At 43.7% G+C, this 14999-nt stretch overlaps 2 protein-coding genes and 1 long non-coding RNA gene across 3 annotated transcripts in view; 1 reads left to right on the forward strand and 2 right to left on the reverse strand.

The window, feature by feature from the left end:
• LOC116666517 overlaps positions 1 to 659 on the forward strand; it is a 21708-nt gene extending 21049 nt beyond the window's left edge. The window contains exon 3 of the long non-coding RNA XR_004323423.1: positions 301 to 659. This is a non-coding gene — a long non-coding RNA (uncharacterized LOC116666517). The remainder of the gene's footprint in view (positions 1 to 300) is intronic.
• MAJIN (membrane anchored junction protein) overlaps positions 1 to 6567 on the reverse strand; it is a 26517-nt gene extending 19950 nt beyond the window's left edge. Inside the window, exon 1 of the mRNA XM_032489758.1 lies at positions 6534 to 6567. Within this exon, the coding sequence (XP_032345649.1) occupies positions 6534 to 6558 (25 nt within the window). The 5' untranslated portion in view covers positions 6559 to 6567. The remainder of the gene's footprint in view (positions 1 to 6533) is intronic.
• Positions 1 to 6683, reverse strand: part of GPHA2 (glycoprotein hormone subunit alpha 2) — a 29574-nt gene extending 22891 nt beyond the window's left edge. Inside the window, exon 1 of the mRNA XM_032489760.1 lies at positions 6615 to 6683. The gene's annotated coding sequence lies outside the window, so the exon portion shown is untranslated. The remainder of the gene's footprint in view (positions 1 to 6614) is intronic.
• Positions 6684 to 14999: the final 8316 nt, after the last annotated feature.

Here is a 14999-nt window from a genome sequence, read left to right on the forward strand (position 1 = left end):
AGGAGGCTGGAGCCAGAGCCCGAGACTATTTAGACTGGAATTACAGTCAAAAGTGAAAAGAAATAGTTGGTGCCAACTGCAGAGTTACCAGAGGGGAAATACTGTTCATATCCTGAGAAAAACTTGCAGATTCCCCATGTCCAAGGCATGGCAGGAACCCAGGCTAGATTTGATGGTGTTTTTGGTGGCTGTGCTAAGTAGGCAGGGAGCCCACCTGGTGAGACTTAGGTCGCTGCCACAAATAATTAGCCCTTAATAATTCAGAAGGTTCTTCTAAAATGCAGTCACTTCTTTCCACAGACTAAGGACTGAGGACATCAGAGCAAAGGAAATGAAGAACATTTGCTGGAAATGACAATCCAGAGAGGAAACTTCATGTGCTGTGCCACAGCTGGCTGTCTGAAAGAAGTAAAAACAACTCTCTTCTAGCTGGGGCCTGTTCCTGTTAATTGCTGGCTGTCCGCTTCAGAAACAAACACCACACACTAATTGCCTTATTTGAAAATAAAGATTAGACTGTATAATCCCAAACAACCACATAGTAGTAGTGGTTCAAAGATTTCATAAGGTTGTTTTCCAACATGAGTACTGCAGTCATGGTGACACTATGTCTCAAGAACTATTATTAAATTGATGGGATCTTGCAGATGAAGGGTCAGACTCTCAACCAATTCTAGGTGATCAGAAAACATGATGCCTTTAAAACAAGGGAAGTTATAGGCAATATGGGATAGTGGGAAAGACATAGGATTTGGAAATGGAGGACCAAGGCCTGAGCCCTAGCCCTGCCTCTTACCAGTCATTATACCCTGACCAAGTCACTTAGCCTCTTCATTTCTCAGATTTCTACATCTACAAATGGGGATTCCATCTACCCCTGGATTACTGTGGGGATTAAATGAGATAATACTCTAAATGGCACTTCATAAACTCTGGACTATTCTATAAACATTAGCTGTTTTGATAGATTTGAAGAGTTTCTCTCTTAATGCTTTACTAGCAAATTCAAGATAATCAGCAAAACTGATTAGCTTTAATGTCAGTGCAAGATCTGACAAATCCTAATTAAGAATCTCTCCTTGAAAATCCCCAATAATAGATTTAAATGACACACTGGCACTGCTGTAAGAAAGATTTTTCAAGGTTTTAGTAATTAGTTTCACGTAAAGAAACATCTGAGTCAGTGCATAGAACCTGAAGCAGGGCTGAATCCGGTATGAGGATAATGATACTGACTACTGAAGTTGAAGATGATCATAGGAAGTACGTCACTAAATATATCTGGTAATATTTGATGGAAAAATCCTCCACAGCACTAAAGAATAAAAGAGCTTTCATAAGCATTTATTCAAATTATGTTTACTGAGCAGATCTAACATGATAGGCTCTGTAACCACTAAAGAGTGTGGGCAACAAAATAGGGAAAATCCCACTGATGCTATGAATTTAGCCCCTAAGTTTTAGAACTGAGATTGAGGACAGATGTCCAATTTCTCCTTCTACCTTCAAAAGTCTTTGGCTAGTTTCAGTCTTTGGCTAGCCTGCCTTTGCTGAAGCATATCCAGACTCTCTGAAAGTCTATATTTATAACTTGAGATTTATGGTTGCCTATAGCTAGAAGTGCCCTTCATTTTAGATGGGGTAAAAGGGAAGTGAATTCATCAAAGAAGGAAATAATTTCCACAAGGTCACATAACTCAGTATGGAACCAGGATTAGCCCCCCAAGATTGTTGATTCCTTTGGCCCACACATTTTCTACCACAACACATCACCCAGTCAGTCATTTTACTAAACTATAACCCTGGTCACTCTCATAACTCTGGATGACTTAAGGCAAGCTCAATCTGGGTACAAAGGAATCAAACAAAAATGGAAATTTTTTTGATTAAAGCTTCTTAGGATTACATCTAGGGGTGTGAAGGGCTACATTTACATTTGTTTGTCTTCAAGCCTTACTTTCAAAAGGAATTATTTCTCAGTTTCCTGATCTTGCAGGGTGATCAGGATGATTAATGAAGTAATGCATATATAAGTGCTTATTGTAGTGCTCTCACATAGGTTACCCAAAAATAGCCTTTTTAAAAGCAAGTATTAAGATATAGGACAGGAGGAAGCTGATCTAAGACTACCAAAGTTACTGCCACGCTTACTGATGTCATTCTCTTTCTCATTAGGTTTCTACTTATTCTTTCTGGTAAGGCACAATCTTTAAAACACCACTGGCTTTTGTCCAGGAATATATTTGCCACTGGAACAGTCAGATTTTGTTTTGCTTTGTTTGTGAGGGGAGGAGTAACTAAATCTTCTAACAGAGAGGTAAGAAGATGCCTTGAAATTATATCAAAAGGCCTTACTGAACAACTCAATAGGCCAGATAGGAGTCTAAGTCGATCTTTTAAGTTACTCTTTGCACCTAAGTGGCTCTTCCATTTCCATGTTAACCATCCTAAAATCTAATGGAAAAATTACCTTCGGTCAATAGGTCCAGGACTGTGCTCCTTATTCTGGAAATGCAATAGAATGGTATATTTCATCTCACCACCCTGCCCATTAGGTGCATCTTGTTACATGAAGATCAACCTATTAGCACTCACATCACACTGAATTTACTGAAGCACTCTAAAAACCCTACTAATCCCAAGAACCCTAAAAGCATTTGGATATAAAATTGCTGGCAATGATGGACATTTTATTGGCTACACCATTGGATGATTTACTCTGAAGCAGTACATGTAAGGAAGAAGATTAAAAAAAAAAGCATCAGTAGTTTCAGAAGGGCAAATAGTGAAGAGAATATCCTTAGCTAGAGAAAAAGAAACATCTTTTACAATTTTGAGCTATAAACTCTGAGTCCTTGATGTACAAATCTCAAGGGTCTTAGTGACAGAAGACAGATACAGGAAAATGTGAAAAGAAAGCTTCTAAAATATACAGCTTTGTTCTTGGCATGAAATAATGGCAGATTCTGAAGAAATTAAGTTACTAAGAAAACTAAATTACTTTTTATATAAAAAGCAAATTTCATATAGGAAATTTTATATTTTACTGACTTTAATCTAATTCTGGTGAGATATTGAGGAGATAAGAATTGTATTTACTAGGTTTACAAAAAGATGAACCTTATCTGAGGAGATCATCTAATCTGACCAAGATTAGACATCAAGGGCAAAATTAAAACTCAGATGTATTGCTAAAGCAAGATAGTCCAGCTGAAAGAAGAGTGTCAAGTATACAGTTATCTTATGAATTAACCTAGACTCAATATTAGCCTCAATTTTTCATATTTTACCACATAAGTATAGCTCTAAAATAACAGAATCAGGCATTATTGCTAAGAAACATAAAGCTTTGTACTTTGAAAGACCACAAACATCTGATCCGATAAAAAAAAATCTTATAAAGTGCTTTTAGTTTATACAATGCTTTTCTAGCCCCATCTCACAAGATCCAAAGACATCTATTGAAGAAGGCAGGGCAGATCAGCTAACTTACACTCCATGCTAACTGCTCTCCTAGTTTGGACCTGATTTGATCCTCTCAATCTATTTTTTTTTTTTTTTTGGCGGTGAGGTAATTAGGTTTATTTGCTTATTTTAATGGGGGTGATGGAGACCGAACCCAGGACCTTGTGCATGCTAAGCATGCACTCTATCACTGAGCTATACCCTCCCCCGATCTTCTCAATCTTGTGTTCACTCAATATTCATTCACTTAGTTCACAAATAACTGCATGCCTCTATGTTCCAGAAACTTAAGTGCTGGAAATAAAGTGGGGGAAGAATAAGAATTTAGTCCCTGCCTGCAAAGAGCTTACAAATAATTTTAAGTGTGATGACTGCTACAAAAAAGGATAGGGTAATATGGAAACATGACAGAGAATCCTAACCTACAATGGAAGTCAGGGAAGACCACTCTAAGTAAGTGACTCATATCTGAAGAATGAGTTGGGGAGACACAAATGGAGAGCGGGTGTGGGGTCTGATGTGGGTACAGGAAACAGCAGATACAAGAGTCCTCATGAGAGAGCAACGTACTTTCAAAAAAGAGAATTACAGTACTTCTGGAACACAGTCAGCAAGAAGGACAGTGCTATTGAGATAAGAATACAGAGATAAGTAGTACGTCAACACACATTTGAGAGCTTACCATGTATCAGGCATTGTTCTGAGCACTGACAGAATGGGTAACAAGAAAGACTTGATTTCTTGTCTTTAAGAGCTTACATTTCAGGAGGTGTGGAGAGCAACAATAGACATATAAACAAGTAAATGTAATGTTAAGCACTATAAGTACTATGAAGAAAATAAACAGGGTTTTGTAGTAGAGTGACTGGGAGTCTGCTTTAGCTAGTGTGACCAGTGAAGGCCTTTTAGAAGAGATCACAACTGAGTTAAGGTCTTAACGGAAAGTGAAATAGCAACGTCAAAGGGAAAAGCATTCCAAGCAGGAAAAAACAGCAAGCACAGATACCCTGTGATGGGTAGTTTAACAGATAGAAAAGTCAGTGTGATAGAGCACAGAGAATGGAGACAGAGTGCAGGGAGATGAAGTCAGAGGGACAGGCAGGAGCCAGGCCATGTGAGGCCTACAGGCCACTGTAAAGGGTTCAGATTTTACACTAAGGGTTTTATAAAAAGGAAATTATATGATTTATGCTTTAGAAATAGCACTCTGGCTGCCAAGAGGAAGATGAACTGTAATAGTACAAGAGTAGAAGCAGGGAGACCAGTTAGGAAGATCTGAAATAGTCCAGGAGAAATGCTTCTGATTTGGACTCTGGGGGTCTTAGTAGTTAGTGAATAGTTAGAACTGGGGTATATTTAAGACTGATGGACTAAATGTGGGAATCGAGGATGGCTCTTGATTTTGGCCTTTGCTGTTAGGTAGATAATGGTACAGACCCTTTAATGAGATGGGGAAAGAGTCTGGTGAAAGAGATTTATTGGCCTTTCTCTTTCTGTCCCATTTTGGTTAAGTGTGAGAGGCCTGTTAGACATCCCAGTGAATATGTCAAGGGGGCAGTCTCCTAGTATGCAAGGAATGGAAATAAAAATAGAAATATAAATTTGGGTCATCAGTGTTTAGATGGTACTTGAAGCTACTGGAATGGATGAGACCATTCAGCAAGAAAGTATAGAGAAGGGATGAGGGCCTTCCTTATAGGCCAGGGTATGGATTGTGGAGTCTATCCAAAGAGCAACAGGAAGGCACTGAAGGGCATAATAAAGAGATGACATGACCATGGCTGTGAGTTTAAGCAAACAAACAAACCAAACAAACTAAAACAATCCCTCTGGTTGCAATGTGGGTAATAATCCAGAACAAGAACAGATGATAAAGGATCAGCTAGGAGACTCCTGTGGTCCTAGGCAGGGGCTAATAGCCTGGTTTACAGTGATGAAAACGGAGATGAAGAGAAGTGGACTGGTGTGGAAAATGCCTAGGAAGATGTCTAGTCATGATTTGGTGACTTGATGGGGTGAGGGAGGACAGACAAGGATGATGGTGAATTGCTTGAACAAATGATTGAAGAAATAAAAGTGCCACATCCCCCCCTAAAAAAGGAGCCTTGGAAAGTTGTTTTTGAGGGGAAGATATTGAGTCCATATCTGGACATGCTCAATTTTAAGGAGCCCGTGAACTATCCGAAGAGATTCTAGGTAGCCTGTTGGATACTGTTCTAGGTCTACTACGTGCAGATATGCAGATGAAGGAACCAAAGTTCAGAAAAGTCAAGGATGTACATTACAGCAAAGCATACCTGCTTGAATCTTTCTGTCTGCTTTCCCAGATGCCAAGATTCAAGGACCTGAGACCTCACTGAATGCCATGACTCAAATATCTACTTCCTAGGTTCAATCAAGCATCTGACAGCCAGAAACTCATTCAAATCATTAAGACATGATGCGACAAGATATGTTTTAACGAAGAGGTCTTGTTTTCACGGCAACTGCTAAGCTTAGGCTAGAGGGTGGTTATAGACCAGAATGAACACTGTTATCGGGAAAAGATTTTTCCTTTTTTTAAAGAGGGTGCGGTTAAGGGAGCTGGGGATCTCAGAAGACTGGATCTCTGCCAGAGGCAGCATTCCGTGCTGGGTGTGGTGCAGGGGCAAGTGCAGTCCCTAGCGAACCTGGACGAGGATCCTCGCCTCTTCGCTGCTCATTCGCCTGAGGAAGGGGATCTGCACGCAGCTCGGCACTCGCCGAGGCCCGCCGTCGCCAACTCCCTCCCTGCCCGCTCGGCTCTCCCTCGCCCCCTCGCCCCCTCGCCGCCGGCGACCTGAGCACCAGGCGGCCGCCCGACCACGAGGCCCTGCGGAGGGCACAGCCTGTGCCTCACGCGTGCTGGGCGGCCAAAGGGACCCCGGGCTGCGAAGACTGCCCCAGGGGGCGGCTGCGGAGTGGTGGGGCCAGGCCCAGAAATCTCCCTCAGAGAAAGGCGCCAACCTCACTAGAGCACCAGACCGCTCCGGGCCGTTACCTCAGACCCAAGCCCCCTCCCAGGCTCGCCCGGGCTCTTTCTCACACACGGATTAAGGGTTCCTCGCGCCTCATCAACGTGACCTCGGCCAAGCACTAAGAACCGCTCTCTGAAAAGGGCGGGCGCCAACCTCTCACAAAGCCTGGCTGACGGACTCGTTCGGCCTCACGCCCGCGTCTCAACTTGAGCTGCGCGCCGGCCAGTCCTTCAGCGCACGCGCAGCTGTGCCCCCGAGTCGCCCGTGGGGCGCGCGCTCCAAAGGCTGGCCGCAGTCTGCGCATGCGCGTCGCTGAGACACGGCCAAGGGGTCACGTGAGGCCGAGACCCCGGGCGGCCCCACCCAGGCGGCCCCACCCACCCCACCCGTCGGAGCACGGACGCCGGGCCCCTTTCTGTGGTTCCCGGGCTGGTCTGCCCGTTGGTCACTTCACGCCTACTACGCGCTCGGCGTGGGCGGGTCGGGTACTATGGACTGCGGAGCCCCTACTGTGTGCCGAGCGTCGTGCGGGCACTTTCCGTACACGCTCTCCTTTAACCCTCACCGTGGTGCTGTAAAGCCGTTATTAATATTCCAGTTCTAAAGAGTCTCGGAAACCAGAGCGACTTGTGGAGGCTCAAGGACTTGAACACGGATCTTTGTGATTCCAAAGCCCAGATCCTTCCCATCCACTTCCTGCTGATCAAATTCTCACTGTTGTGAATTATTAAGCCATTCAGCCCCACGTCTGTTGGGTGGGCTGGATGGACTGGATTCCTGATAATGGACCTGCTCCCTTGGAAGATACTCCTTGGTCACGACTCTTACCCCTGTAGTCCTCTGGCATTCTGTTTGCTGTTTATGCTGTTCCCTCTGCATGGAATACCTCCCCTACCCCTAAACCCTCCCCACTTTATAAAGCTCTACTTCATATGCCTGATAGTAAACTCCCTGATGGCTGGGTCTAGGTATATCTTTTCATACTCAGGGCTACTAAGCACCTACTACCAGCTAGTACACACAAAGGCCTGAGAAGCAAGGCAGGAAAAGGGAGGAAAGAAGTGAGAGAGAGGGAGAGAGAGGAAACGATCTCTAGAGGTACCTGCCCTATCTAAAGAGTATCTGCTAGCCAGTCTCTCACTGAAGGAGGACCCTGGGAGATGTGGCCTGGTAGTGCCAGATCTGATCTTGAGAAATCTCCGAATTTAAAAATGTTGGCAACTGATTGAAAAACTTGAATGCACTGTGTGGACTGAAACTAACACATCTGTGGGCAAGCATAGCTCTTGTGCCACCTGTTTATGGCTCTGACCTTGATTGACACAGAGTAAAAGTTGACCAAGTTGATAGTTCTTGAGTACCAGCGCAGGGCAGCTTTCTGGCCACTGTTGGATGCACATGCTTTGCACTCTCCATGCCTGGGAACCAAGAGAAAGACCCTTCTTTTTGGGTGGAGATAGGGTTAGTGCAGGGTATAGGAATCAGATTTCTGGAGAGGCTGGAGAAAACTGTTCTGTGCCTGTACTGTTTATTTGTTATCTACCTACCTGGATATTATTTGTACCTAAGGTTGTGGTAACAAAGGTCATGAATCTTACACAGAGGCCACGTCTGTGATGTGTGTGAAGATATCCTGAGGAGGAGGGCCCCTGGCCAGGTTTTAAGGACAGAGGAAATAACCACTGTTCGGACATAGCCCTCAGTTTCAACCAGCTTAGAGGGAAATAGGCAGAAACCCAGGGGATTCCAACCCTTGGGGCTTTATTACAACCCCAAATGACTGACCATCCCACTACCTGTCATCTACAACCATGGGGTGACAAGTGAAACAAAAGGAACACACAAACACTTTGAGTGCGTGAGACTAAACCAAAGTGCCCCCGGCACACACAAATACACATGTTGCCACTGAGGCATGGGGGCAGCAGTTGGGGAGCCCAAGGTGGCTTCTCAGCCCATGTGGTCCACTGGCATTTCCTTCCTGCTTGAGGAGGGTGCCAGGCACATGCTGGGCACCATCTTTTGATGAAGCCAGGGCTACTTTTGCTGGCTCTGGCTGAGTGCCAAAATTCTAGGAGAGAAATTAGAGCAAGTGACATCATTGGAGAAGGATGAGCTAAGGTGAGTATTTAAGTTAAGAGAGTGGACTTAGAAATTTGGAGCCAGTGAGATAAAGAGATAAATATTTACTCAACAAATATTTCTTTACTAATTGTTATATGTAAGCACTGTTCTAGGCCCTTGGGGGTACCTTGGTGAACAAATCAAAGTCAACTGTCATTATGAAGATGTCAAACTAGATGGGAGGATTGTAGCTTGCTTTTGTGAGCCACCCAGGAGGGTTGTATGGGCTGACTGATTCTGCTTAAAGAGTTGAAGTGAAACAGATTCTGTTCACCGTTGATGAGAAAGTGGGAGGGGGCACGCCTTCCGGGCCTAAGGACTGCCTTGTCCCCTGGATTTCTTTTTTCTTTAAACTGAGATTAAAAACTTTAAAAATTTACATATAATATAGTTCACTGTTCTTGGTGTATAAGTTTATGATTTTTAACATATGCATAGATTCAATGATAGATCAGAATAGAGAACAGTTTCATCACTCCAAAAACTTCCCTCAAGTTGCCCCTTCTGTAGTCAAGTCCTTCTTCCACCCCCAACCACTGGCAACCTGTTCTCTATCCTTAAAGTTTTGCCTTTGTCAGAACATCATATAAATGGAGTCATACAGTGTGTAACCTTTTGGAATTGGGTTCTTTCTCTTAGTATGATGCATCTAGATTTATCCAGATTGTTGCATATATCAATAGTTACTTCCATTTAATTGCTGAGTGGTATTCTATTGCATGGATATACCATAGTTTATTTGTTTGTCTATTGATAGACATTTGGGTTGTTTTCAATTTTGGACAATTTTGAATAGCTTCTGTAAGCATTCATGTACTGGTTGGTTTGTGAACTTAAGTCTTCATATTTCTTAGGTAAAATACCTAGCAGTGGGATTGCTGGGTTAAGTGGTTAAGTATATGTTTAACTTTATGAGAAGCTATCAAACTGTTTTCCAGAGTGGTTGTAGTGTTTTGCATTCCCACCAGCAGAATATGAGAGCTTCAGTTGCTCTACAGCCTCATCAGCACTTGGAATTTTCAGTTAAAATTTTTTTGCCATCGTAATAGATGTTAATAGTATCTAGTTGTAGATCAAATCTACATTTCCCTAATGACTAATGATGTTGGGCATCTTTTCATGTGCCCTTAGGATTCTTGAGAATTAATAAACCTGTACCCCAACTCAGAAACCAACTTCCAGTGCTCAAGAGACTCAAAAGGATTTGCACTAGGCCTGATATACTGGAATGTTTTAACAGCAACGCTGAGCAGATGACTAATGGATTCAAAGCACTTGTGCCAGATTTGGCAATCCAGCAAGCAGGTGGCAAGAGGCTCCTAGCTGCTAAGCACTGTCCCCTCTGTTCCAGGTTTTGTGTAGAGGAGAACATTTTATGCCTTTGCCTTCACTGTTTTTTTCCTGGACCTCCTGTTTAATATTCTACCTCCCTTCTTTCTTTCCTTCACTAAATAAATACTTCTTGAAAGCCCACTGCATGCTGGGCACTATGCTAGGCCCTAGGGTCACAGAGCTGAAGAAGATGTCTGCTCACAAGAATTTCACATTCTAACAGGAGAATTAACATAAAGCAGATTTTTAAGGGTACTGACGTATTTATTTTTAAGTAAGGGTACTGAGGTACCTGTGGTCCAGGCCTTGGGGGACTTAGAGGATGACACTTAACCAGCCAGGAGTCAGAAGGGCTTCTTGGAGGAGAAAACACCTAAAATGAGTCCTGAGGATGGGTAAGTATTGATCTCAGAGACTCAGAGAGGGCATTCTAGGCAGAAGGGACAGCATGAGCAAAGGCCTGGCAGTAAAAACTAGCATTCTGTGTGAGTACATGTCTATGAGAAGCTCAGTTTTACTCAAATACATGAATGGAGGTGTGGAGTGGCAGGTGGTGGGATTGATGAAGGAGAGAGGGCTAGATCATGGAGAAGCTTGTGCTCAGGCACTAAAATTTATCCCCAAAGCAATAAGATGCTTTTAAAAGTTAGATTTTTGTTTCAGAAGGTTGTTTCCAGTGACTTCCTTTTCTGCTTGTTGATTCTAACTCACCCTTCAAGGCCCAGCTCAAAGGCCACTTCCTCTGGGAAGCCCTTTCTGATCCCCTAGCCAGAAAAATTGGCTCTTTGCCCTGCCTTGCACTTACGGGTTGAACTGTCTGGTGGGTGGGAACTATCATTTACTCCACTTTGGGCTCCATGTGAGGCTTGACAAGAGGTCTAGCACATAGACAGTGCTAATCAATATTTGATGAATGTGAATGAATTTGTGAATGAAGGAAATTTTCTGGGCAGCCCAGGTCCAGAACCTGTCAGATGATACCAGTGGTTCTCAAACTTGAGCCTGCATCACTATCACCTAGAGTGCTTGTGAATTGCTTGGCCAGCATCCAAGTTTCTGATTCATAGGTCTGGGGAGGAAAGAGGCCTGAGAATTTGCATGTCGAAAAAGCAAAGTAACTTCCCAGGTGATGCTGATACTGCTAGTGGGGACCACACTCAGAGAACCTTTGATGTGGCTGTGGTTACAGTTCAGATGCTTCTCACAGCCAAGCCCTGGGCTGGGCTTTGTCAAGGGGCTGTCATTGCTGTGGTTTATCACAACCATCTGACCCACCACCTGGCCCTTCAGGAGATTTCCTTGGTCTTGACTCATGTCCCACCCACTGGTGCTGGGGTTACTGTACCCTTTCCTGGTCTTTTTCTCCCAGGGATTCCCTAAGCTTTTCAGAGGGGCCCTGGTCACATGGGTTCCTTAACTGGCTTACCTCCCACTGAGTGGTTCCACTAGGGAGCCCCAAAAGACAGGCAAATCCTCAGCATGACCTGTGAAGAAGCCAGGGATGTAAGAAGGAAGAGTTCCAGGAGCAGGGGACTCTCTCCCCCCACCCCCAACAATGCCACAGCTCTCCCTGGGAGAGTCAGAATGGAGTCTCGTCTCCCTTAAGAGCTGCCGCTCCCTAGACCTCTGCAGCTCCCCATCTCCCTCTCCCAGGCATGGGAAGGAGTCACTTAATCAACAGCTCACTTTCTGCAGTACCTGGGGCTCCCTCCGACCCTGAGTCCCTACCACTTCCCTTTGGTCTTCCCAGGCCAATTCCCCTCCAGGCTAAGGTCTTCAGTCCTCAGCTCTAGGAGGGTGGAGGCCAGAGATTATCCTGGCAGGGCTGCAGGGAGAACTGACCCTGCTCAGAGAGGCGGCCCTGGGGGTAGGAGCAGGGGGGGTCTCCTAAGGGTCAGTCATTGGGTTGGCCAGTTGTCTCTTTCTCTTTGCACATTAGATGCTTCAGTTGGGTCAGGTCACTGTGAACCCAGTGACCACCCAGGTGTGAGCCTTGTAGAGCTCATAGAGGTGATGGGGTGGGATAGGGCTGCTCAAAGGGACTTCAGAAGCCTTCTGGGCTCAGCTTCGACCTCAGAGGCCTTTGTGCATTTAGTAGTGAGAGCTGATTCCTGCAGGTGTTGGTGGCCAAAGGACAGAAGCAGAGAATCCTGGAAAGGAGGTGAGAGAGACCCTGCAGAGACCCCTTCAGAAGAGCGCTCCTTGGAAAGGGTTTGTGCTTGGACCTAGCTGGGAGACTGAGCCACTGGAGGTTCAAGTATACCAAGAACTTGTTCTAGACATGGGGTCCCAGGCCCAGCCCAAGGAGTTACATTCAGGAAGGACAGGAGATGAGACACAAATAGCACTCTGCATTTGTACCAAGAATCCCAAGTGATTTTTTTCTTGATTAAAAAAATCATTATGAAAATCTTCAAATATACAGGAAAGTTGTACACTCATCTCCTAGACTCTTACTTGCTTCATCACATATCACCCATTTATCCATTCTTCTGTCCATCCAGCAATGTATTATTTTTTGAGGTATTTCAAAGAAGTTGGCAGACATCAGTATACTCCTCCCTAAATGCTTCAGCATACATATCAATAACAGAAATCAATATTGAGTTACAAATTTTTTCTTTGGAGACCAAATTTATGTAAAACGAAATGCCCAAATCTTAACAGTACATTTGCTGAGTTTTGACAAATCATATACCTTTGTAACCCAAAACGCTATTAAGATGTGGAACATCCCAACATATGGAAGGTTCCCTGATGCCCCTTCCCAGTCACTTCTCCCCACACCCTGGTGGTTACCACTGTCCTAATTTTTCTCCATCGCAGATTGTTTGCTTGTTTTAGAACTTCATGTAAATGAAAGAACATAGTGTAAACTGTTTTGTGTAAAGCTTCTTCCACATAGCATGTTTTTGAGATTTATCTGTATTGTAGCTTAAGTACACAGTTTGTTCTTTTTGATTATTGGGTAATACCCCATTGTATGAATATACTACAGCTTATTTATCCATTTTCTAATTGATGTACACTGGACTTTATCTGGTTTTGGGGTATTATGAATAAATCTGCTATGAACACTCTTTACAATCTTTTTTGGGGCATATGTTTTCATTTCTCTTGGGTAAATACCTAAAAGTAGAATCATTGTGTCGTCAGACAGATGTAAACTTTGTTGTATAGACCTTTTTCCAAAGTGATTATACTACTTGCACCCCCACCAAAAATGTGTGAGTTCCAGTTGCTCTACATCCTTCCAATCTGGTGTTGCCCTAATTCAGGGCAACAACTCACCAATGTCTCTCCTCCTGGACACCTGGCTTTGCCTCTAAGCTGCCGAAGTTATGTATCCAGGGTGAGTCCCAGATGCTTGTGAGCTAAACAAGCCCACCTTCTTGTAACCACATTCATCCATTCACCTCTCATTTTTGTCCAGGGAGGAAATAAATGGAATGAGCAGGCACCAGTGTGACTCTCCCAGACCCTTCCCACACACCACTGCATTCGGCCTGCACCCAGCCTAGCCAGGTAAGCCTTGTCATGAGTTGTGTATGTATAGATGAGCAAACAGGCTCCGTTATGTTAAATAATTTACCCAAGGCCACACAGTAAGTGACAGAGCCAGAAGTGGGATCTGGTGTGTCTCCAAGGCCGGACCTCTTCCCTCTGTGTCAGTGGCCTTCCCTGGTACCTGTCAGTTCCTGACAGAGATGAGGTTCTTAACTATGTCCCTGCTAGTTCCTCCTTCCTCAGATTGGGCTTGGAACCTGTCAGCTTGCTGGAGCACAGGTAAAACCAGAAGGAACACTGTTCAAACTGTCAGAGCTCTGATGCAGTCACTGCCTTGGACCTCAATAGCTGTTCCCCCATCTCAGACCCCCTTGGGTGTTGCTGTAGGTCTAGATCAGGCTCCTTGGTGCCATGGGGCACGTGAGGGAGAAGGAGGCAGCTCTGCAGCTGGTTGAGGTCCCCCAAGGCCTAGCCTACTCCATCCCACAAGCATCCTCTTTCTTGTTTCTTGGCTAGTCTATATGCTATATGTTCCCTTTGTCTGCAGTTCTCTCCCTGCCATGTGAATACACCCCACCACCTAGCCAAATCCTTGTATTAATTGCTTATTGCTGTGTAACATTCCCCCTCAACTTAATGGCTTAAAATGATAAACACTTATCTCACAGTTTCTGTGAATCAGAAATCTAAGAGGGTCTTAGCTGGATAGTTTTGGCTTGGGGAGATTGCAATCAGGATATATATAGATTGGGGATGCAATCATCTGAAGGCTGGAATGGGGCTGGAGAATCTGCTTCCAAAGTGCTGACTCTCATGTCTAGCAAGTTGATGCTAGCTGTTGGCAGGAGGCCTCAGTTCCTCATTGCCTGGACGTCTCCAATAGGGCTATTCACGTGACTTCACAACGTGGCAACTGGCTTCCCGCATAAAAATAAACAGACTATTTTAATTATTTCCTTTGACTTAATAATTTATCTTCTGGAAATCTGGCCTAAGAAAACAATTCAAAATGTAGGTATCCATTTATGCATAAAAATATTCATATTGAGGCAATTTATTGTGGTGAAAAATTTGAAACATCTCAAGTGTTCCACAAGGGATGGATGGTTAAGTAAAGGATGATATATCCATGAAATTGACATGTCACACAGCTGTTAAAGTGATTATTTTGTAGAGTAGTTAATGGCATAGAAAATTCCTATGATATTTTATTAAGAGAAAGTTTTAGTATATAAAACATATATAATATGATCCTAATGTGTGAAGAAAATAATTCATATGAAATATATTAAAATGTTAATAGTGGGATTTGGTATGCTCTTAATTTTAATTTTTTTACTTTTTTAACATTTTGATTTATAATCATTTTACAATGTGTCAAATTCCAGTGTTCAGCACAATTTTTCATTCATGGACATATACACACTCATTGTCACATTTTTTTCTCTGTGAGTTATCATAACATTTTGTGTATATTTCCCTGTGCTATACAGTGTAATCTTGTTTATCTATTCTACAATTTTGAAATCCCAGGCTATCCCTTCCCACCCTCCACCCCCCGGTAACCACAAGTCT

This window comes from Camelus ferus, chromosome 10 (assembly GCF_009834535.1).
Source record: "Camelus ferus isolate YT-003-E chromosome 10, BCGSAC_Cfer_1.0, whole genome shotgun sequence".
NCBI classification, from domain to species: domain Eukaryota; kingdom Metazoa; phylum Chordata; class Mammalia; order Artiodactyla; family Camelidae; genus Camelus; species Camelus ferus.